Source organism: Lethenteron reissneri, chromosome 16 (assembly GCF_015708825.2).
Source record: "Lethenteron reissneri isolate LAM-NWPU_2019-01 chromosome 16, ASM1570882v1, whole genome shotgun sequence".
NCBI classification, from domain to species: domain Eukaryota; kingdom Metazoa; phylum Chordata; class Hyperoartia; order Petromyzontiformes; family Petromyzontidae; genus Lethenteron; species Lethenteron reissneri.
The window spans coordinates 4,582,693-4,606,190 of NC_083794.1; the positions used below are offsets into that span (position 1 = coordinate 4,582,693).

At 50.0% G+C, this 23,498-nt stretch overlaps 1 protein-coding gene across 2 annotated transcripts in view; it reads right to left on the reverse strand.

The window, feature by feature from the left end:
- Positions 1 to 3,039: 3,039 nt before the first annotated feature.
- The window catches only part of LOC133342867 (relaxin receptor 1-like), a 310,499-nt gene continuing 290,040 nt past the window's right edge, over positions 3,040 to 23,498 (reverse strand). For both annotated transcript variants that reach the window (XM_061552222.1, XM_061552221.1), the window contains 4 exons: positions 22,519 to 22,738; positions 20,678 to 20,868; positions 14,759 to 14,977; positions 3,040 to 7,195 (listed from right to left, as the gene is read on the reverse strand). In XM_061552222.1, coding sequence (XP_061408206.1) covers positions 6,633 to 7,195; positions 14,759 to 14,977; positions 20,678 to 20,868; positions 22,519 to 22,738 — 1,193 coding nt within the window. In that variant the 3' untranslated portion in view covers positions 3,040 to 6,632. The remainder of the gene's footprint in view (positions 7,196 to 14,758; positions 14,978 to 20,677; positions 20,869 to 22,518; positions 22,739 to 23,498) is intronic.

The following is a 23,498-nucleotide window of genomic DNA, read 5'->3' on the forward strand; positions in this document are numbered from 1 at the left end:
GGTGGGTCCAGACGCGTAAGCCTCTGGGCGCCAGGCACTGGGTTCCCAGGGGGTCCAGACGCTTTTAAGCCTTTGGGCGCCAGGCGTTGGGTTCCCAGGCGCTTAAGCCTTTTTGGCGCCGCCAACGGGGGGGGGGGGGGGGGGGGGCTGTGTGTGCTCTGTGGGATGTCTGGTGGCGCACACGGCCCCACCCCTCGTCGGACCAGGCATAAAAGGAGAGCTCCCTGGACGATCGGGGCCCAGTTGTAACTCAAGACCCAAGACCCACGACCAGCCATCTGAAGACCCTGGGTTGCTGTGAGAGCCAGTGGTGGGACTCTGGAACTCCCGACTCTACGACCTTGTGAGGGCGAGCGTAGCCAGAGTAGAGTATCTAGAGTATATAGGCTGTGTAGCTAGGCTGTGTACCTAGGCTGTAACAGAGTATCAGGACTGTTGGAGTGTTGTATTGTAATAAAGAAGTTACATCTACAAGTGTCTCCGGAACCCGTTACATTTGGTGTTAGAAGTGGCTATGGAGACAAGAAGTAAGCCACGTACCTTCAGTCCTGACGGCGATGAAGAGGAGCAGGCAGCGATGGGGCGGCCAACGCCGGCCGACAGCGACGCCGCACCGCCGGCTGAGCAGCTGTCTGCTCCGCCGACCGTCCCCTTTCCAGCGTCGGGAGCAGAGATGGAGGAGGCGCTGCTTCGCCTCGCAGAGCTGCTCTGCGCCACCGCCTCCCTCCTGGGCGAGCTGCGGTGCTCGCGGCCGATGGCGGGAGGGAGAGAGGAGGCGCAGCGCTCGCCCGAGCCCGCCGCTGCCGCCATTCCCCCCACGGATGTGAGGGATACTTCCGGGTGTGTCGTCACTTCCACCAGAGGAGCAGTGACCGCTGGGAGCGACGTCACTTCCGGGCCCAGCGTGTGCCAACCCGACGACGCCGCGTCATCAGCGCTGCGTCCCTCACCGCCGGACGACAGCTGGCTTCAACCTAGCATAGCGCGTCATCAGCGCTGCGACCGGACAGTGAGGGCGCCATTCTTACTGTAACCAGCGCCGGGGCCGGCACATGGACCGACACGCTGGTCGCCGCCTTTGCTGCTCTGGCCAAAGGTTGGAGGTCGGGAGACCAGGCCCCTCACACTTCGTACATTTACGCGCTCCTGATTAATGATTTTTTTTGTTGACATTTTCTTCGTTGTCGTCGGGGAGTCGTGACTGTTGTTGGGTAAACTGTGTTGAGCTTCGCCCGTGAGTGTTGTCAATGTGTGTGCGAAACTTTGCTTGTGATTGTTAACAATGTATGGTTTATATTGAGCTTATTTCGTGATTGTTAATGTATAGCTTGTGCTGTCATTGTTAACAATGTATATACTGTATGGGGCATTTATCTTGAGATGGTGACATGCTGCCAAGGATTGGAATTGTAATGCTGGCTCTCAAATATCTTGGGGCGCAGATCCTGACCAGGATGTCCCAGCGGGTGTTGCGTGTCTAACACGAGAGTTGTGGTCCCGTCATGCTATGGCTGACGGCTTGACCTGACAGCCCGGAGATTGAAACACTCCGTGGCATGTCTAGCCTAGTGGGCTGTGTGCTCACATGGTTCGGAGAGTGTGGTCCCGTCATGCTATGGCTGACGGCTTGACCTGACAGCCCGGAGATTGAAACACTCCGTGGCATGTCTAGCCTAGTGGGCTGTGTGCTCACATGGCTCGGAGAGTGTGGTCCCGTCATGCTATGGCTGACGGCTTGACCTGACAGCCCGGAGATTGAAACACTCCGTGGCATGTCTAGCCTAGTGGGCTGTGCGCTCACAGGGCTCGGAGAGTGTGGTCCCGTCATGGAATAGCTGACGGCTTGACCTGACGGCCCGGAGGTTGAGACCCTCCGTGGTACGTCTGGAGCAGTAGGCTCGCCCTGATGGCCCGGAGATTGAAACACTCCGAGGCGCGTTGAAACAGTGGGCTGGAGATTCGTGGTGTTCAGGTGTAGTTGTCCCGTTACGTTGGGACTGTATCCCTCAGTTGTTAGAGTGCATGTTGTGCAGGGAGTGAACAATGGGTCGTCTCAGATCGGTCGGTACAGCTATATGCTGCGATGCGAGTCTTGGAGAGAGGTTGGGTCTCAGATCGGTCGGTACAGCTATATGCTGCGATGCGAGTCTTGGAGAGAGGTTGGGTTTCAGATCGGTCGGTACAGCTATATGCTGCGATGCGAGTCTTGGAGAGAGGTTGGGTCTCAGATCGGTCGGTACAGCTATATGCTGCGATGCGAGTCTTGGAGAGAGATTGGGTCTCAGATCGGTCGGTACAGCTATATGCTGCGATGCGAGTCTTGGAGAGAGATTGACTTCTCGACCCGGGACGTAGACAGACGTCCGGATAAGTGTGTGTAGAGGGATGCTCGACATGTTAGTCTTCGCCTTCTCTCCACCTGACGTATGGGAGGCTGGCAGAGTGGTGTGGATCCCTGCCATCCATGCGGTGGTTATGTGATTTCGGTTCGATTACCGGTGTTGGTTGTGCATCCAACGCGTCGGAATCTGTATATTTGTTGTTGTTAATTCCCCGTTTTCTATGCGGATCCCGAGGAGGGCTAGGTGTGCCGCGGGTCGTTTGTTCACGTGTTATTGCTTCACCTTTTTGTTGATTGATGCTTGTATATAGTGTAGAGTTGTACAGGTTGGTTATGGTTTTTATGGTTGCTTTCTTGTTCTCTTTTCTTTTCCTGTTGAGGCTCGCATATTTTTTTTCTCTCTCTCCCTTTCGTTAATTTAAACTTTCTAATTATTGACAGCCGGGACGGCTGGAGGCTACGTAGAGGGGGGTAATGTAGTGACATAAGAAGGGAGGGGCTGCTGTAGGCTCTGGGTTCCCAGGTGGGTCCAGACGCGTAAGCCTCTGGGCGCCAGGCACTGGGTTCCCAGGGGGTCCAGACGCTTTGAAGCCTTTGGGCGCCAGGCGTTGGGTTCCCAGGCGCTTAAGCCTTTTTGGCGCCACCAACGGGGGGGGGGGGGGGCTGTGTGTGCTCTGTGGGATGTCTGGTGGCGCACACGGCCCCACCCCTCGTCGGACCAGGCATAAAAGGAGAGCTCCCTGGACGATCGGGGCCCAGTTGTAACTCAAGACCCAAGACCCACGACCAGCCATCTGAAGACCCTGGGTTGCTGTGAGAGCCAGTGGTGGGACTCTGGAACTCCCGACTCTACGACCTTGTGAGGGCGAGCGTAGCCAGAGTAGAGTATCTAGAGTATATAGGCTGTGTAGCTAGGCTGTGTACCTAGGCTGTAACAGAGTATCAGGACTGTTGGAGTGTTGTATTGTAATAAAGAAGTTACATCTACAAGTGTCTCCGGAACCCGTTACACATGCACGGAATATAAGTCGGACTCTGAACGACATCGCATCGATCCAATGAAACCTTGCAAACAAGGGTCAGTTACAGTATTTTGAAAACAACATTAAAACTTTGACCTCCCTGGCGAATTCAATCTCCACGCTAAAATACGCAGTGTTCATTTTTCTTCGTGGCCCTGCGCCAATTGTATACATTTCCGCATTCACTTGTGGAAACTCAACAGAAACACAACTGCTGTTGACTTTCCACAAGTGGTACTAATTTTATTGACAAACAATAAGCGGCCTGACTCGACCCCTGACCGGAATTACAATTTGTAAATTCTTCCCCGCTGTTTTGCACTGCATTAACACGTCGCTCACACGAGTGCTCGAGATGTTGGTCACTTGGCGGAGCTGCAGGGTTCACGATTGCTATAGTTCACGGGGGTTCAAATTCTGGCCAGGGCAAACGGGAGTTGGTCACTGCCCCGCGAGACATTTGCTGATAACAAATTCATTTTGGCGCGTACTGGCTCCCTCCTACCATTGTCCCCCTCTTCCCTCGTTTTCTCGCTCCCCTTTATTAAAAAAAACCCCGATACTCCTGTTCATAATCCCCACGTGTGTGGGGGCAGTGAGCTCAATTTCTGCCAACTCTTTGGACGCAGGAGTACTGAGTTTGAGGGCTTTTGGTCCGCAGGAGTTTTCTGTCCCGCCTCCACCCCCCTTGTTGCGGTTTATGCCTCGTACCGAGTACTTGTCTTGCAAAACAAAAATTAAAAACATATTCTGGTCAAGGTCTGCTCTCAGACTGTCATTCCTTCTGGGTCAGTCAAATGAATGAGCACCACCTCGTGAAACTTTGCCAATTGACTGGACTTTCTCCCATGGACACACGACTGCCAGTGGACACGAGCACAGCTCAATGCTCATTTGGGCATGGGTTACATTTAAGCCAATAATTTAGAATCCTTTGTCAATCCACCACTGGATAAAGCCCCCCCCCCTCCTCACGTGGTGTTGGTCATGGAGTTTGCTTGACCATACTTCACAATGCACATCAGTGTGAATCCATTAAGAATTGAGCCAGTTTTTCTCTCTATAGAATAGTGCATCGTCTGTCTGTTTGTATTGGTGTGAGCACCAGTTGCTCGGCTGATCTCAATCTTCTAATTATGTTAAACAATTGTGGAATTGTCTTGAAAATGTTTTATCGACTGAACTTTAAAGTTCCACTTTTAATTATACCATATAAAAATGTTGTACTTCGTAATTTTTAAACACTCTTCCCATATTTATGTTCTAATTCCTTCACAGTTGTGCAATTGTGTGTAACATTCCTACGTAATCGTAGTAGTACAGCTCTAGAGCTTACCCAGTAAGTCCAACATATAAATAATGTCATATAACACTTTTCATAATGAACTCCTACGTATGCCCGTCATGTAATTATTACTTTTCTTCAACTATTACTCTCAAAGTACGCCAAAAAAATTATGATATGCTTAAGTTGATGCGAAACAAGTTAAATACATGTTAAATATTTTACAATTCCTATGGGATACCCACACAATCGGTTTAATAATTAATTTGGTCATTAAGAGGATTTAATCCTGTGGTAAAATGTCCTGTGGGAATTTCGTTGTCACTGGACTTCCGGTATAAAATGGTGGCGGCTAATGGCTCCAATTTGAGAAGGCAACAAAGCCCCAGTTTTCCGCCTCAGGTGACACGTTTAGGAAGATGTATTGAAAATTGGAAGGCGATAAGTACAAAGCAAATAACGTTACGATTTTGGCACGGTAATTTTTTTGTAAAATTGGTGAGGTGCAGGAAAAGGTAAGGTCATGGAATAAATGCGGGGGTGGGGCACCGCCTAAAACATGTATTATTTTTAATTACATTACTTTTTTTACGGTGGCTATTTTTTTAAATGTTATTTTTAAAATGCTATTTCAAGGGAGAGCCTATGCCCCCCTCCACTGTCCTCTCCTGAAAATGGAGACTTGTACTTTAAGCGCGAAACATTTTTGAAAGGAAGTTAAAGAAGCGGCTAAGTTAAATGTGTGTTGTTCAGCCCATCGTGAACAATTTACGGATTTTACTATTAATTTATGTGACCACAGTGACCCCCGTGGCTTCAACAAGGGGGTTGGGGATCGATATCCAGATAGCTTCCAGAATTATCTTAGAATTTTAAGATAATATATTCCAATGTAAACGTAATGCACATTAATGTATAGGTTTTCTGTAAATGTGATTAATGTACCATCCGTGAAAATGTATTTGAAGCAACGAATAAAGTAACAATAACCTGAAATGTATCATGGTTATTACTGTGGACTTCATAAAGATGTAATATTATTATTGTTATTTTGACATACACCAGTGTATCAAGTTTATTAGGCAAACATTCTGAACACGTCTACGTTTGTACGCATGTAAATATTACTATACTGTATATTATATACGTAGAAAACATGTATTTTATTTTTAGATTTTATTTCAATCAGCTTATTTATAGTCCCTGACTTAGAAACACGCAATTACACAAGTATAAACGGTTTAAATCATATAATTTGTTTTATGCTATAAACGCCCATATTTACACAGATGATTTGGCTAAATGTGCAGCAACACTGGAGACTGAGGATAATGAAGTTTAATTTTGTGACATCCACGTTGCTGTTTCTTTTTTTCCATTGTCGTCTTGCACATTATCAACAATACTGAAAAAAATATCCAAATGTTACCATTGCATGCACACTGCACGTATATAAATAATCGCGTCCTATGACTGCAAAAAATATTATTCAGACTAACTTCAGCCAGTGATCGGCATTAACGGTTCACTAGCTTAGACGACAGTAGAATCTAGTGAAAGGGTAATGCTCAAAGTCACATAACTCAAAATATTCGCGGTGCAAACTGAAGGCAAAACGGTTTAGCTTTTCATAAAGCTGCATTTCCAAACAAGAGACTTAGTTGAATTATAAAATAAAACAACAGAAAAACATTAAGACTGAGACCACTCTGAATTATTGGTCCAAGAGATGTAATAGACTAAAAATTTATAATAACCGATTTGTCATGATTATGAAAAACATTGCTGCCAAAGCCACCGATGCCCCACACCTCAACTGCCACTGCCCTGTGTGGCTCCACAGCTGCTGCACAGGCACTACCCGACCTCTAATGTCCACTCTCGAGAGCGCAACCCTTCCCACATCTGCCTTTGAAATATCTACAACCTCAATTAAATCCATTGCGGGCTTTTTTCCAGTCCTCTGTGCTGCGCAGACCTTCCATCAAGTTCCCCTCGGCGGTGGCGGCGGTAAGATGATCTGATCGATGTTGGAGAAGCGTTTGAGGAAGCCGAACCGGCACAGCGCCGACGTGGAGGACGAGGAGGAGGAGGACGAGGACGACCGCGGGGTCGCGCCACCGGCGCCCGTCGTTGTCATCGCCGTCGCCGCCACCACCCCGGCCGTCGCCGCTCCGGCCATCACCTGCCCGGCGGCACCCCCGTTAGTCGTCACGATTGCCGTCGACGCGACGGTGGCGCCGGAGGTCTTGCCGTCGAACGTCTCGAGCCATATGAGCGAGCTGGTGAAGCCAACCTTGGCGTGGCTCGGGGAGGCAGACGGAGGTACGGATTGGGCACCGCCGGCGGAGGCAGCCGTGCCGGTGACGGCGCCGTTGGCGGCGGCGGAGGCAGCTGCCTCGCTGAGCTCGGAGCGGCGGCGCCAGCGCTCACGCAGCAGGTGGCGCACCTTCTCGCGGAAGTAGCGCGTGGTGAGCGTGTAGAGGATGGGGTTGAGCGCGCTGTTGATGGGCAGGATGAAGATGACGACCCACGACGTGATGCTGCCTGTGTGCGTTGGGAGAGGGGGGGGAGAGAGTGGAAGGAAAAGCATGACGGCGTTCGTGATGGAGCGGCGGTTTGGGAAAAAACGAGGTTAGGATTGAGCTTTGGGGTTTTTACGTTTGCCAAAGTTACACATGGTTGATGACAAGATATTATTATTAGCAGTCATAACAAACTTCCCCTCCACACTGGAACACATTAAGCAAGCACCCTCCCCGTCTAGTTTCTGCTCCTCCCTCAAGACACATCTCTTCTCCTTGGCCTCATCCATCCCTCCATCCCTAGGTACCCCCCATAATTCTCATTCCCACTAACCTCCCTCCCCATACCCAGACCTATCGCCCTCCCCTCTTTCCCCTCCTCCTCTCATATGCCATCATATCACTTTGTGAGAGGTCTCTGGGTGTCACACCAGCCACATTGCTGGAGGGGCGCCGAGCGCCGGGTGCCTAGGACAAGTTAGCCGCACTTAACAACAGAATCCGGTGTTCAGTGCTTTGTTTAATAAACGCATTGCCTCCTACAACAGTGTGTATGCCTCAGGAACGCCGCGGCAGGAAGGAGTGTCTCAACGACCTCGTCTCTGCCGTCGCTGCTCTCGCAGCCGCCCTGCTGGAGGAGGACGATGACGATGAGATGCCGACGCCGTGTGCGGGAAACGGGCACAGAGGGGGATGTGCGAAAGCCTGCCAACTCTCTCGACGTCCGTGCTGCTTTCACCGTCGCCCTGCAAGCGGGGGATGACTGCAGGACACCATGCCCACGGACTTCAGCGGAAGCTGTTTCCTGCGGGCGTGAAACCGCAGGAGCGTGCGGCACGCCAGAGCCCACCAAAATGTTTAAACCGCCGGAAGGCGCCCTTGCCAATGCCGTCTTCCCGCCGACGCCGCTGGCTCCCACCCGCGGACTAAAGAAGCGCCTTCCTTTCTTCCGGGAATTCACGGTAGCGGGCGGCGACTGGGTGGCATTCCAATGCCGCTTTGTTGCCGCCTGCAGCCTCGTGGAATGGACGGAAGAGGAGGCGCTGCGAGCGCTACCTACGGCGCTCGACGACGATGCATTGGCGGCCCTCAACGCCATTCTCGACGAACAGAAGACAATGCTTACCGCAAGCCCTGGTGCAAATGGGGGCGATTTTTGCTCCAGCCTCCGCCAAGCGCCACAAGTTCTCCACGCAGCAAAGGGGAGAAGCAGAGACGTCCCTCGCTTATCGCGCCGCTCTTCTGGCGTCCACCAAGGCGGAGAGAGACTCCCTGGTCCTGGAAAAGCTGCTGTCGTGGGCCGAGGACCTTCAGGTCATTATACCGGCCACGGAAGATGATGACATCACCTTGCTCAAGGTCACCCGCTGTCTGGAGGCTCACCTCCATATCCGGCGACGACGCGAGATGGTTACAGGTACTGCACCCCCAGTGGAGGAATGAGCAACCACCGGTGGACTGCATCTACAGGTGGGGGTTTTTCGAGTCCTGCAGCGCCGTTGAGGAATTCTGGAGAGGACCGTTGGGGTGGGCGAGATGGGCCGGCGAGGGTTACCCCTCGTCAGAGAGACGGGCCCGTCGTCTGTTTCAAGTGCGGCCTGCCCGGGCATGTCTCCGTGGGATGCCGCACGCGACAAGGAGGATCCTCATCATCGACACTGGCCGCCGATCATCGCTCCTTCTCTTCACCAGGCCCTAAAGTGAGTCGTGGTACGCACAGTCCCCTCACTCACCTCACTCATCGGGTTCGGGGTCACGGGTTGTGAACTTGCGGCGGGGGGCATCTCGTGATGTACCTCGACTTTCGGATCCGGAGTCGCGGGTCGCGGGATTACGTCAGGGTGGATCGCGTCCCGATGAAGGGTTGGTGGGCGAGGGGTGGCCCAAACGCCCCGCGCAATTGACGGCCCTGGGCCGCCGTATTGTGGCGGCGGCAGCGGGTTCGTCCGCGGTCATAGGGACGGTCGAGGTTGTTGACGTATGCCTCCTTGACACCGGTGCGTCGGCCACCATCGTCTCAGACATGTTTTTCGAAAGCTTCCCGCCTACAGTCGTGCGCCATTTTATCCGTCGCGATTCCCTGTTTCGCCGTGAACGGCCAGTCACTACGGTCAGATTTCGGCCACAATTGGCATTGGCGACATTCATTTGTCGGGTCCGGTACTAATTTCCAAATCTTTAGCCGTACCCTGTCTGTTAGGGACCGATTTCCTAGGTAGAATGCCGCTCAAAATCCTGGTGGATCAGGGCTCCATTGAGTTGCCGTCGGGCCGCTGCATGGCTTTCTTGTCATTACCAACTTTGTTTCGCACAGCGAACGTTTTGGTCCCTGCCATGGCGAACCAAATGGTTAAAATTCCCCCCGGGGTGCAGATGCTGATCCCCTTGCAGTTTAAAAAGCACCTAGATCGCAAAATGACTGCGCATGGGTTGTTGATGGTTTCCTCCACCAGGGCGGTTCATGCACAAAATTTGGTTGCAAGCGATAGACAACCTTTTATTCAGGTCCTGAATGTCGGTCCGGATACGTCAATGATTCAAGAGGGCACTGTCTTAGGTCACGCGTCAGCCGCAGGTGGCGTTCATAAAATATAGGTATTGCAGCGGCTGCGGGGCAGGGTGAGGACATTGACGAGGCATGGTTAAACACGCTCTGTTCTGAGAGCAAGGACCTGTCTGATGCACAGAGGCTCGAGCTGCGTGCGCTCTTATTGGAATTTTCCGATATATTTAGTAAATCAGAATTCGACATTGACTGCATGCCTCTATTGCGCCATCACATTGACATGGGAAATCTGGGCCATATTCGTCAAAACCCGTAACGCCTGAGACCTGTGGAGAAGGCCCATGTGCGCCAAGCGGTGGATGAAATGCTGGCCGCAGACATTATCGCTCCCTCCAACGGTCCATGGGTTGCGCCCATCGTGCTAGTAAAGAAACAGGACAGTAGTTTGAAGTTGTGCATGGACTTCCGCAGACTCAATAAAGTCTTTGTGGCGGATGCGTACTTCCGCGGAAGGATGACTCGTTGGAAACGTTGTCAGGGGTGCGGTTTTTCTCCACGCTCGATTTGCTGTCGGGATTTTGTCAGTTGCCCTGAGATGACAGCTCGAGGCCAAAGACTGCATTTCGCATGCCCCATGGTCTTTTCGAGTTCTACCAGCTCCCGATGGGATTGCACTCAGCCCCGGCCACATTTCAACGGCTGATGGAGCTAGTGCTAGTGGGCCTACAATGGGATGCGTGTTTAATTTATCCCGACGATGTCATAGTGTTTGGACACACGTTCGAGGAGCACCTGCAGAGGTTGTGGGCTGTTTTCCTCAAAATGTGGGCTGCTAAATTGAAGTTTAATCCACAGAAGTACTATCTGATGTAGAGATTGGTCAGATACCTAGGCCATATCATCGACGAATCCGGGATTTCGATGGACCCTGACAAAACCGTGTGCGTGTGCACGTGGCCAACCCCCAAGTCGGTTGGTGACGTACATAGTTTTGTCGGGTTCGCTTCTTATTATCGACGTTTCATCCCCAGGTTCACCACGATCGCAAAGCCGCTCCATGTCCTCATGGCCAAGGGCCAGACATTTCGGTGGGGGGCGGAGAAGGCTGCGTTTGCCGAGCTGCGCGACAGCCTGGTCAACGCACCTCCCCTTCGGTACCATCATTTTGATTTGCCCTTCGTCCTCGATACTGACGCTAGTAATACTGGTATTGGCGTTGTTTTGTCGCAGGTGGTGGATGGAGTAGAGCGTGTGGTCGCATACGGCAGTAAGGTGCCTTCTCCGGCGGAGCAATGTTATTGTGTTACACACCGTGAGTTGCTGGCGATTGGTTTTTTTTGTTCAGCAGTGCCGGCCGTACCTCTATGGGCGGAAATTCCAGGTGCGATCAGACCACGCGGCCTTGCAGTACGCACTGCGTGTTGAGAAGCCGTCCGGCCAGCTGTCCCATTGGCTTAAGGTCCTTCAGGACTATGCATTTGAGGTCTCATATAGAAAGGCCGTCCGCCACTCGAATGCTGACGCGTTGTCTGCCAACAGGTGACGAGTGCGCGTGCACATTGGGCGCGGGACGGTGCAGGTCCGCTGATTCCGCTCCGCACCGTGAGGTCGTCCATGCGGCCGATGTCGCGCACACGGACGCAGCTGACACATGTGACCACACGCTCGGTCTCTCCAACTCCAAGTGGGGGCGACTCCAGGCCGAGGATGCCTCCTTGTTAGCCAACAGACGCCGGGTTCGCGACTCTGCAGAGGATGACAGCCGACGACCGTTATCCGCGGTCATTCTGAGAGGGGGCCTCCTCATGCGCTGGGACTCAGAATTACTAAATTATAACGTCGTGGTTTCCACCGTCCTGCGGGGTAGGTTGGTATGGGCAATGCACGAACATCTTATGCATTTAGGGGTCGCGAAAACCCTGTCCACCCTCCGCCTGAACTTCTTCTGGCACGGCATGGGGGCGGATGTCCAAAATGTGCTTAGAGAGTGCATCGCATGTGCCCGCCGGAAACCTCCACCGAAATTGGCATGCCCCCCTCTCCAATCCATTTATGTATCGTTGATGAATGAGCTCATCGCACTCGATATGCTGGGTCCGTTCCCCACCATTCCACGGGGTAACAAGTATCTGCTCGTGGGGGTAGAGTATCTTTCTTGGTGGTCGATGGCCTGGCCGGTTCCGGACCAGTCGGCAGCCACTATTACGGATGCCTTTCTCCACAGGTACGTTCTGGATAAGAGAGCCCCAGAATTCCTCCTTATGGACCAGGACAGAAATTTTTCGTCAAAACTGCTTAAGGAGGTGTGTGACCTATTGGGCACTAAAAAGATCCGCACCTTGCCCTATCATCCGCAGACCGACAGCATGGTGGAGCGCCTAAATAGGTCGCTCACATCCATGCTATGCCATCAGGTCAACGAACAACAGACCAACTGGGACTTGCATGTTCCAGGGGTCCTGGCCGCATATAGATTGGCCTCCCATGCGTCCACCAGCTACTCACCTTTTTTTTCTATGTATGGGAGGAAGCAAGATCTGCTCATTGACGCACAGCTAAATCCGCATCTGGCTCAAAAGAAACAGCCCAACCCCGTAGGCTTACCCTCCCGCGCCTCCCGCGGGAATTTGGCTTTGAAGCAAGCTGCTAACGAGCGGCAGTTAGGTGCCTGGGAGACTGGGACCAAATGAACCAGTCGGGGATGGGGCGATGCTTCATTGCCCCCAGGTTCCCGTAGGGATGTCCCCTAAGCTCTACAAACCATGACGGGGGCCCATGGAGATCATCAAGGTAAAAAGGCCGCAGAGCATCCGCATACAATTCGGTCGAAGGCGCTGGTTTGTACATACAGTTGCGCCTCAAATCGTTTTGTCCGCTGGATGACGCTCATTCATCTCAAATCCCTGGGGGCTGTGTTTCCGGTGTGCCCAACGAGCCAAGGCGCGCATCCACGGGAATGATGCCTCAGAGATGTTCCACCTCTTCCCCCTCAGGGTCCCAGCTACTGAGGTCTGGGGAGCGCAAGTCAGGGGCGGACAACCATCGTCGGGTCCTTTCTCTCCGGTCGGGCGGCCTTCTCCTTCGCCACCTAGAGAGGGGCCGCGGGCCTCGGGCCAGCCTTGTCACACGCCGGAACCACCCGCGGAGGTCTCCCCTAACCATCGGCTGGCGGTCTCGCTCGCGAGCCGGGGGGGGGAGCCGGGGGTGGACCTGGCCCCATCCTTTGCTACGTGGGGGGGGGGGGGGGGGAAGGCATGCGTACGGTGGTGGGACGGGGCTGGCTGTCGGGAGGGTGAATCACCCCTTGAGATTGCAGTCCTTTCTTCTTTTAACTCACGGCTCTTGTGTTGTGTTGTTGGGGCACGTCGTCCGGGATTATTGTTACGCTTACCATTCACATTACATTTGGGCTCGCGCTTTGTTGAGAAATTGGCGGTGAGACGAGTTGAGGAGTTTTTTTTGGATTGTTCGGAAATTGTTCTCCTCTACTCCTTCCATTCGGGGTTTCACAGCCAGGTCGGCTGAAATTTTATAAAAAGGGGGGGGGGGTAGTGTAGAGACACAGTTAAAGATCTCTGGGTGTCGCCCCAGCCACAGTGCTGGAGGGGCGCCGAGCACCGGGTGCCTCGATTGGTGGAGTTAAGGGCATGTGACCAGAAGCAGGGAGCCCTGGCCTTGATACAGCAAGGGGCATGGCCGAAGGCGGAGCGGAGGTGCGGCCAAGGGATAAAGGGAGAGCGCCAAGGGGATTCGGGGCTCGTTTCAGGGATCAAGCAAGAAGGGGAGCTTGGCTTGGACGCCGCTCGTCGTGAACGTGGAGTTTAGCCGGGAAGCGTGGTTAGTGAGCAAGTGCTACAGACCCATTCGCTAGCTAACACACACGCACATAGTGGGCAGCCTAGGACAAGTTAGCCACACTTAACAACAGAATCCGGTGTTCAGTGCTTTGTTTAATAAACGCGTTGCCTCTTACAACAGTGTGTATGCCTCAGGTCGTCATACACTACACATTTATAACTCTTGTAAAGCGCCTTGGATATAATGCGCTATATAAATATAGGTAAGATTGTGCAGTGTATTTATTTGGGAAAGCGTCACTGATCTTGAGGTTACTTTCAAGGAGGTGCCTGCGCTGGACCAGAGCCAACAGTGAAGATGATCACCACCCTCATCGCTCAAGTGGAACAAGCGGAATGGTTTTAATTGCTGCACATGAGTTTCCGACGTTTTCGTTTTTAAAATTCAATGTCAAGCAGAAGAAAACATGAAAAAGGACTGCATTGGTTTGTGTTTATAAAAGTCAACGTCTCTCCCCAAATGAATGAGGCAATGCTTGTCCTCCACATGTCTGATGGTGGGGTTCACAAAACAAAAGATATTGAGAATGTAGAAAGTGGTACTCAATGTACAATTCCTAGAGGAATGATGACGATGATGATGATGACCTGAGTGGATCCTTGACTGGCATTTTAACTCATGGTCTTCCCAACTGTGATTCAAATGGCAACCGTAGCGCCATTCAGCCAGAAGACGCGCAGGCGACGGCTATTCTTATAATTAAGGCTACGATTTTGACGCATTTAGGTGGAGTAAATGTACGGCCGCGATGTGGGGAAATAAACAACGGCACAAGGGAAGGTCAAGGGGACACGGTGAGATGGCGGCTGCTTTGTTGTAATAATTTTTTAAAAATAAAAAACATTTCAAATAACCGCTTAAAAGTTTTAACAAAAATGCCACCAAGTGGCTAGTTTAAGTCATTCTCTTAAGTTGTTTTATTTTGACAGACTCAATAAAAATTAAACATAGGGCTCCTAGTTTTCATCGCAACAGCCCGATTTCTCTCATCATCCCTCCACCCCCACTACACCCCTCCACCCCCCTCCACCGCCCCCACAGCCGATGCACACTGAAAAGACGGCCCACGCTGTCGGGCGAAATTCGAAAAAGGCGAGTAAAGTAAGCGCCGATTCTCACGTATTTCCGTGACCACCTCCAAGACTTCACTGATGTCTGCTCAAAGTCAACGTCAGCCCTCTCCAGTTGCGAGCCTCATTTCGGTATCGGGGCGTTACACACCGGGGATCTCGGCATGCAGCAGCGACAGCAGCTTGAGCAGGAAGATGGGCAGCCAGCAGAGTGCGTCAGTGAAGACGATGAAGAAGAAGCGCTTGGCGATGCCGATCTCCTTGCTGATGCGGTTGCACAGTTCGGCTGTTTGGAGGCCCGTGCGCCGTACACTGCAGAACATGCTGATGTAGCAAAAGACGATGGTGACGAACGCTATGAGGTTCACTCCTGCACACCGCACAAACAAGAGGGGTTAAAGAGGACTTCAGCAACGCCAGTGCAGGTCAAAGGAGAGAGAAAAAAAAGCAGCGGCAATCAGTCAAATCCTTCATTTCAGAAGCCAACGTGTCTCGAAGCTTAAAACAAGTTCCAGGCAGAGCTCATATCCATTTGTAGCCATGAGCCAGTGGTATGATCTTCACATTTTCGTGAATTCCTGAGGAGGCCAGATATTTCAGAGGTCACACCACTGAGCTGTTACCATGGAGATCCTGTATCTGCATCTGGGATTCAGCCATTATTAAAGCAGGTGCTAGAGTGTTTTGAATTGGTGGTTATAGTCCAGACACTAATGAAAACATGAATAACCCCATGATACAAATACAATTTTCCTTATTTCTGAGTAGCACGGCTATAACACATACAATTTGTAAATACATTGGAAAATTACATGCAGTGACCACTCCTTAGAGAACATGCAGGAACGCTATAACATCTTAGAGGTGCCACAATGGCGAGATGTTAACTACCTTGCCCCATACACAGGAGGTCGTGGGCTCGATCCCGACTCTGACGCCTGTATATTTGGAGTTTGCATGTTCTCAGAGTCGCGTGGAATTTTCTCTGGATTCTCCGGTTTTTCCCTCCATATTTAGATTCAACATCATGCATTTAGAGTATTTGGGTGCTATAATCGTCCACATGATGAGCCACTTTGTTGAGCGTGAATTTGAGGCCAGGATCACTTCTGAAAAAGAGCTATGTAGCTCAGTGGGCCTGACCTGGTAAAATAAAAAATTGTTTAGTTTTAGTTGGTATTCAATTGACACGAGAGGTAGTTCTTTGGTATCATCGTCTGGGATCACTCCCTGATGCAATATTAGGTTTTATTGAGTCACAGAGGTCACAGATGTCCGATGTGTTTTCGGACTGCACCATGTGTTGTTCGAGCGGGGATGTCTGACATTTCAATCCACATGCTCGGAGCTTCTTCCGCTCCGAAGCATTTCATTTCCTGAAGACGCTGCCAGTACATGCAGCGAAGCATTGGACACCATGCCAAACAACACGTGGGAAAACACATTGGAGAGCGACGCAGCACACCCGTGAAAGCCTACACAGTGACAGAGATTATAGTAAGAACAATCAGTCAAAACACAACGCATATCTGAGACTCCCATGATTCACAGCACAGTATGATGGAAGCCAACAATGGTTGCTCTTTGGATGTTTCAGTGCCTGCGCTGGAAATGTGGAATTCCCACCACATTTTCTGCATCGCCATCTTTTTAACACGTACAGTTGCATCAGTGAGACTTTGAATTTGGGTCAAAAATTAGTGACGCAAGTGCTGTTTATAAAATGGACTTTACTTTAAGAATAAAATTAATGCCAAATCCCCGTGGGGTGGGCCCTCACCCGGGTAGGCCCTCACCCGGCGTATGCAGTACAGACCCTTATTAGAATGATTGCATTTGGTTCATCCAAGCCGCAGTTGCGTACATAATACACACATGTGTCCATGATTGTCCGCATTGAAACAGTATAATTTATTTGCAATGGTGAGATATAACTCGCAGCCATATCTTTTGAGCATCAATAATGGAGCAGTAAGAAAAAAGCAGGTCTTTTGATAAGCATTGACAATGTAATTATTTTCTCCCCAGGAGATGCACGCACATGGTTCCCTTGGAATTGTATGTTATATCCTGGTGTGTTTGTCATCAAACTGCCTTGACTTCCCCCAATGAAGTTGTACGCCGTGATGAATAGCATGATTAAATGGACGACGTACGATGTTTACCTTACAGCTAACGTGAGAACATTCAGAGTATTTTCCGTCCTGCATCTGCACCCCCCCCACCCAGAATGTGCCAACAATCTATTAGATTACTAGCGGGAAGTACCCGGCGTTGCCCAGGGGCAAAATATATTTAAAACTTTCACTTAAAATTCTAAATGTAACATATACACACTATTGTGAAAGCCAGGCAGGCCATTTGTCTGTATATTTGTCCATTAACAAAATTAAAAGAGGCTTGCAGAAGTCCAAGAAGTTATATAAAGTGGGGGGTAGGTAGCTGATCTAAAAGGTTTCTTAAAATTGTCGACCCCCCCCCCCCTCAAAAAAATGTTTTGCCCCCACGTAGGCATATATACCTACACACCCTACATACAATAGAGTGAGTAGTATCTAGTGACTCAATAGCAGTATCTGAATATACTGACTCTACAGTAGTATATATTGACTCTATAGTCGTATCTACAGACTCTATAGTAGTGTAGTGTATGATATACATGGAGCCACACACACTATAAGTTGGAGGCAATACGTTTAATAAACGTCTATGAACACTCTGAGTCCGTTTGCTAGGTGTGGCTTTCTATCGCTATGTGCGTGTGAACTAAACAAACGGGTCAGCAGCATATAGCAGTATCTACTGACTAGATGTGGTATCTATTGACTCTATAGTAGTATCTACTGACTCTATAGTAGTATCAACTGACTCTATAGTAGTATCTGCTGACTCTGTAGTTGTATCTACTAATTGTACAGTAGTATCTAATGAGCCACGTAGTAGCACTGACTGTATAGTTGTATCTACTGACTATAGTAGTGTAATAAAGGACTCTCTCTCAGATGTCGATCTCCGTTGTCCTTTATTGGATTCGTAGAATCTCCGTACCACGGCGTCTCGCTCAGGCCCGCGTCCCGCTCGACGACCTCTCCACAGCCCTCGGCTGCTCCGTTGTGCAGGCTCCCTGCTGTTCCAATATGCAGTCTCACTGCTGCCCCGTCAGGCGATCCTTGCAGCCGCACCGCTGCCCCGCTCTCTAGCGTCACTGCTGCCCCTTACACAGCTAGCCTCTCACTGCCCTGTTAGCTCTCTAGCGTCTGACACCGATGGCCATCGGTGTCGACGTCTCCCACCGCGTGCCAACCGCGCCACACTCTCCGTCTTGCCCAGCGTGGCCTCCTCGTATTTCACTCCGTCTCAACTCCCCCTTCCCCTTTCGGTTCTCTCCCTAAATCCTCTCCCCCACGTGACCCTAACTCCACCCACTCCCCACGTGACCCAGACTCCACCCCCCCTCAATCCTTGCTCGCATTACAGTAGTAACTACTGACAGTAGTATCTGACCCTACAGTAGTATGTACCGCCTGTATAGTAGTAGCTACTAACTCTATAGTAGTATCTGCTGACTCTATAGTAGTGTAGGACTTGGAATATGGCGCGCCACGCGTTCTCTTGCGCTGTTGCTATGCAAGAGAGCAGTGTACAGTGGGGGGGTATTTGAGGACGATGTTGTTGTTGCTGAGGCGTGAGGAAGACGCCGTTAAGTGGCGTAACAGGTGTTAAGGGTAACCGGGGATACAGGCCGGTGATTGGTTAAGAGGGTGAGTGCTTAATGACTGGCGTCGCCCAGGCGGGAATAACAAGGCCACGTGAGGCTGGGGGCCTGGGGGCGAGGGGTAAAGCGGGGGGTGAGATAATTAATAGGGACTGATTGGGGTGGAAGCTGGAGTGATGGTGGCCGGTGATGGAGAGTACGGTAACGGTGATAAATAGAGCAGAGAGTACGGTAACGGTGATAGAACGGAGAGCACGGTAACGGTGATAGAGAGAGAGCAGAGAGTACGGTATTTGGGATAGAGAGAGAGAAGAGTGTAGAGTAGAAGAGAATCGTACGGACTTTGGGAGAGAGAGAAGAGTGTAGGGTAGAAGAGAAGCGTATGGACTTTGGGAGAGACGGAGAGAGCGGAGCGGGATTGCGGAGCGAACGGGGAGACACGGAGCGGTGACGATGAGGAGGTGAACTCTAAGTGAATAAAGCGAACGGAAAAACAACCCGAGTACGAGTCCTACACTAGTATCCACTGACTGTAGTAGTATCTACTATCACTATAGCAGTATATACTGACTGTAGTAGTATCTACTATCACTACAGTAGTATATACTGACTGTAGTAGTATCTACTATCACTACAATAGTATATACTGACTGTAGTATTAGCTACTATCACTACAATAGTATATACTGACTGTAGTATATACTATCAATACAATAGTATATACTGACTGTAGTATTAGCTACTATCACTACCGTAGTATATATTGACTGCAGTAGTAGCTACCATCACTACAGTAGTATCCACTGACTGTAGTAGTAGCTACTATCACTACAGTAGTATATATTGACTGTCGTAGTAGCTACTATCACTACAGCAATACATACTGACTGTAGCAGTATTTGCTATCGCTACAGCAGTACATACTGTATCTGCTATCGCCACAGCAGTACATACTGACTGTAGCAGTATCTGCTTTCACTAAAGTAGTACATACTGACTGTATCAGTATCTGCTATCACTACAGTAGTACATATTGACTGTAGCAGTATCTGCTATGACTACAGTGGTACATACTGACTATAGCAGTATCTGTGCTCATTACAGTAGTAGCTACGATCACTACAGTAGTATATAATGACTGTAGTAGTAGCTACTATCACTACAGTAGTATCTGCCGACTCTATAGCCATATATACCGACTCTGTAATAGTATCGATCGAGTCTATAGCAGTTAACTATTAACTTAAGAGTGTCGTGGTGAGGCCTAGTCCCTTGCAGAGCCCCCAGCCTCGCCTAGATTGCCCAGCCGGCCAAGGTGGCACCTTGGCAGGCTGGGGCTGGGCCACTACACCCCCCCCCCCCCCACCGCTCTACAGTAGCAGTAACTACAAACTCTACAGTAGTATCTACCTACTCTACAGTAGCATCTACCTACTCTTTAGTCGTATATACCGACTCTATAATAGTATATATCGACTCTATAATACTAACTTCACAGAGTGCCGTGGTGAGGCCTAGCTGGCCGGTTTGGTGCCTTGGCCGGCTGGGGCTGGGCCGCTACTCCCCCAGCCCACCATCCCCCCGCCCGCACTACAGTAGCAGTATCCACGGACTATAGTATTATCTACTGACCCTATAGTAGTAAGTGCACACATTGGGGTGGAGGGAAAGATCATGACATCACACACAGCGTCGTTTTTTTTTGTGACCCCTGTGTTTCCTCTGTTACAGTCACTCATCCCTTGGCCCTTTCACACCCCTGCCATCTAAATCACTCTATTTTCGTAACCGCTTTTAGACTATGTAAAGTGCCTTCAGCTAAGGCGCTCTAGACATATAAAATAAGTCCACTGTGGTCTCATTTTATTGTCAACCAACTAAATTAAGCAATCAGATAAAGTTGTGTGAGGGCTGAAAGGGTTATTCTTTCAACTCTCCGGTGAGGTAGAAGAATGATAATTTGCATGTAAAATTTTTACACACCGCATGACAATTTTATTTATTTGGCTGTGGAGAGTCTTCACGACAAAAATTGCGGGACCAAACCTGAGGCCTAACAAAAAAATCTACTTATGGTTTGTGATATTGGCTGCGATAAACCAAGTAGGTGCTGGCTAATACCACTCGCCAATTTGTAATACAAGGCTGAGTGAGGGATCTTTGTGTGTGTGTGTGGCCACACCACCCCCTCGTGTGCCTTCATAAGTGCTGCTGCTACTCGCTACGTACAGCACGTATCCCTCGAGCCTGTTAAGAGGCTACATGGGGGGCCTTTGTCTTTGTAACGTATGGCACACCAGCCTTCACAGCCAGCTGAGAGTTTATGAATATGTTGTTTTGTGGATGGGCTGTTACCTAGGAATATGGCCACGGAGTAGGCCTGAGCCCCGGGCCTCTCGGTCTGGTCCGAGTGCAGTGGGAAGCAGACCCCGTTGCGGCCATAATAATTCCCAAAGAAGTCTTCATTCCACAGTGGCGTGAAGGCGACGGCGAATCCCAGGAGCCAGATAGCGGTGAGAACGGAGAAGGTGCGGCACCGCTTCGGCCTGAGCGACAACGGAAACTGCTTCAGTTCACATTACACTTTGCTAAGGTTGCCACCTCTGGGGTAAAAAAAAACCGAGACATATCATATCGTATCATCATGTCAAGGAGCATAAACCATCATGCGAACTCAGGTTATCCTCGCAGCGACTTTCACCTGGCCATCGAACAAAGACGGCCACCGCATCGCGCGTTTTTCAAATGTGCTTCTGCGGCCGTCTGGAAGGCTCTTCCTTCCAATATTGTGAATCCACTGGAGCTATGCACTTTTTAATCTAATTTCAAAACTAATTTCTTTAGAACTGGTTTTAGTGTTTTGTTTGTTGTAACTCCTGCACGTGCGATTACCACGGTTGGCAATGTACGGTGCGAAAGAGATTCAACATACATACATTCATACATGTTTATGCATTTTCTTGAGTGGTGTATTATAAGACCTTCAGATATGCCAGGACAGCTAACTCAAATAAAAAATTATCCTGGAAAGAAAATGGAACAAGTGGCAAACCTGTTAACAGTAAAACATGATAAATACTGCTGCGCTGCCTGATGTCATCGGCAAGAGCCATCCTCCATGAACACCGTGGGCCCGTTCAGCGCAGTATCTAATTACATGTTGTCTTGGTAGAATGGGAAAGTGCGGCACAGTACATGAGGGGATGGGAGTGGTGTGGCCAGAACCACGCTTGGCCGTCTTTGTCTCCCCAGTATTGATATGTACACTGCACCAGGTACTCATTTGAGGCTGAGTCAACTCAAGAGAGGATCAGCACTAGTTTGGACATTCTTCACTGATGGCAGTAGGAATTTAACTCAGGTCAACAGATCTCACCAATACCATAAAAAGTATATATTTGTACGTTTAATTGAATGAAAAATGCATTGAGCTATACAGCTCTTTTTCAAAAGTGACCTGGCCACGAATAATATCTCAATGAAGTGGCTCATCATGTGGAAAATTATGAAAGCCAAATACCCTAAACGCATGTTTCTAAATGTGAAAAATCGGATGACTCGTAGAAAAATCCACGTGACCACGGTGAGAACATGCAAACCCCAGATATACAGACGTCAGGGTCAGGATGGAACCCACGCACCTCCTGTATACCAGGCGAGGTAGTAAAATTCTCGCTACCATGACCTCTCAGTACTTAGAAGAAAGCGCTCCAAAGAACTCAGGGACCTTATTGGAGTGTAAAATGTAATAATTTCTTACAAATATTGCGGGGATAATCCATTGGGCATCTTGTAGGTCATTGTTTAAATCCGGGAAGCTGCCCTGGTGAATAGCGCGGGTGTATTAACCATCAAGATATGCAGTTCGCTTTGCAGCGGACGTTAGCGATCTCTTGGCGTCTTCTGAAATTAGTGGGTTATTGTGTGCTGGCATCATGGTTCAAATTTGAACATCTGAAACAATTACAGTACAGTACTCGTTTGGAATTACACATAGCAGCGTCGTTTCCCCCTGCTGGCGGACTACATCCGTCTGAGAAACGGCGCATTCACGATAGCCACGTGCTGTAACGATGGTATATGTATGTATGTTGAACTCTTTTCGCACTGTGCGTAGCCAACCGTGCTAATCGGAGTTGCGGGCGAAATATCAAACGCACCGGATTACAATGATCGTAATTTGTAGAGGCGCACACCTGAAGTTGCTGAAGGGAAAGACGATGCAGAGGTACTTCTCGATGGTGAGATAGGTGAGCAGGAGCACCGAGACCTCGGTGGACAGCATGGCGAGGGAGCCCATGATGCGGCACGGCACGCTGGCCATCCAGAGCTGTGCGTGGCGGTTGTACTCCCCGCGGTAGCGCAGGTCGTACGCCCCCACGAAGAACAGGTAGATGCCCATGAGGCAGTCGGCGCCTGATACAGAGGGTGCACATGATGGCATGCTATGGGGTGGTGACTTAACTCCTTTCCTGTTTGCGAGAGGTCTGCAAAGTCGGTACGGTGGGGTGGGGTCCCGTAAACCGCTGAATCTCGGATCGCGCGAGCGGTTCAGCATTGATTTTATTTAGAGAGGCGTAGCGCTGCTGTTTTTAAAGACACTGGACTCACGTAGAGAACTGCAATGACATGATCGCACTCCATGATAGCTGGTACCAAATTATGCCACACGCCCTCCCACATGGCATCATGGGAGCCTCGGAACCGATAAATTATTGTATTTATTCATTCCGATGACGTACACGGAATTGGAAAAAAACTGATGTACGTCATCTGAATGGGAATGGGTTAACAGACTAGTGGAGTGTTAGCGACACAGTACATGAGGGGGTGGTATGGCCAGAAGCATGCTTGGTCGTCTTTGTCTCCCCAGGCTCAAAATCAGTTTAGACATTCCTCACTGATGTCAGCAGGAATTGAACTCGGGTCGCCAGATCCCACAAATAGCATACAGAGTATATATTTTAACGTTTAAGTATTATTAATTTAATGAAAACTGCGCTTTTAAATCGTAATTGAAAACGAATTTCTTTAGAACTGCTTTGTGCGTTTCGTTTATTGTCCTTCCCCAACACCTCCGATTTTCACAGTTGGCTACGTACGGTGCGAAAGAAGTTCAATATACATATGAAAATAGGTCCTGTAGTGCTGGCTACGCCAAGTCAGTGATGGGGAA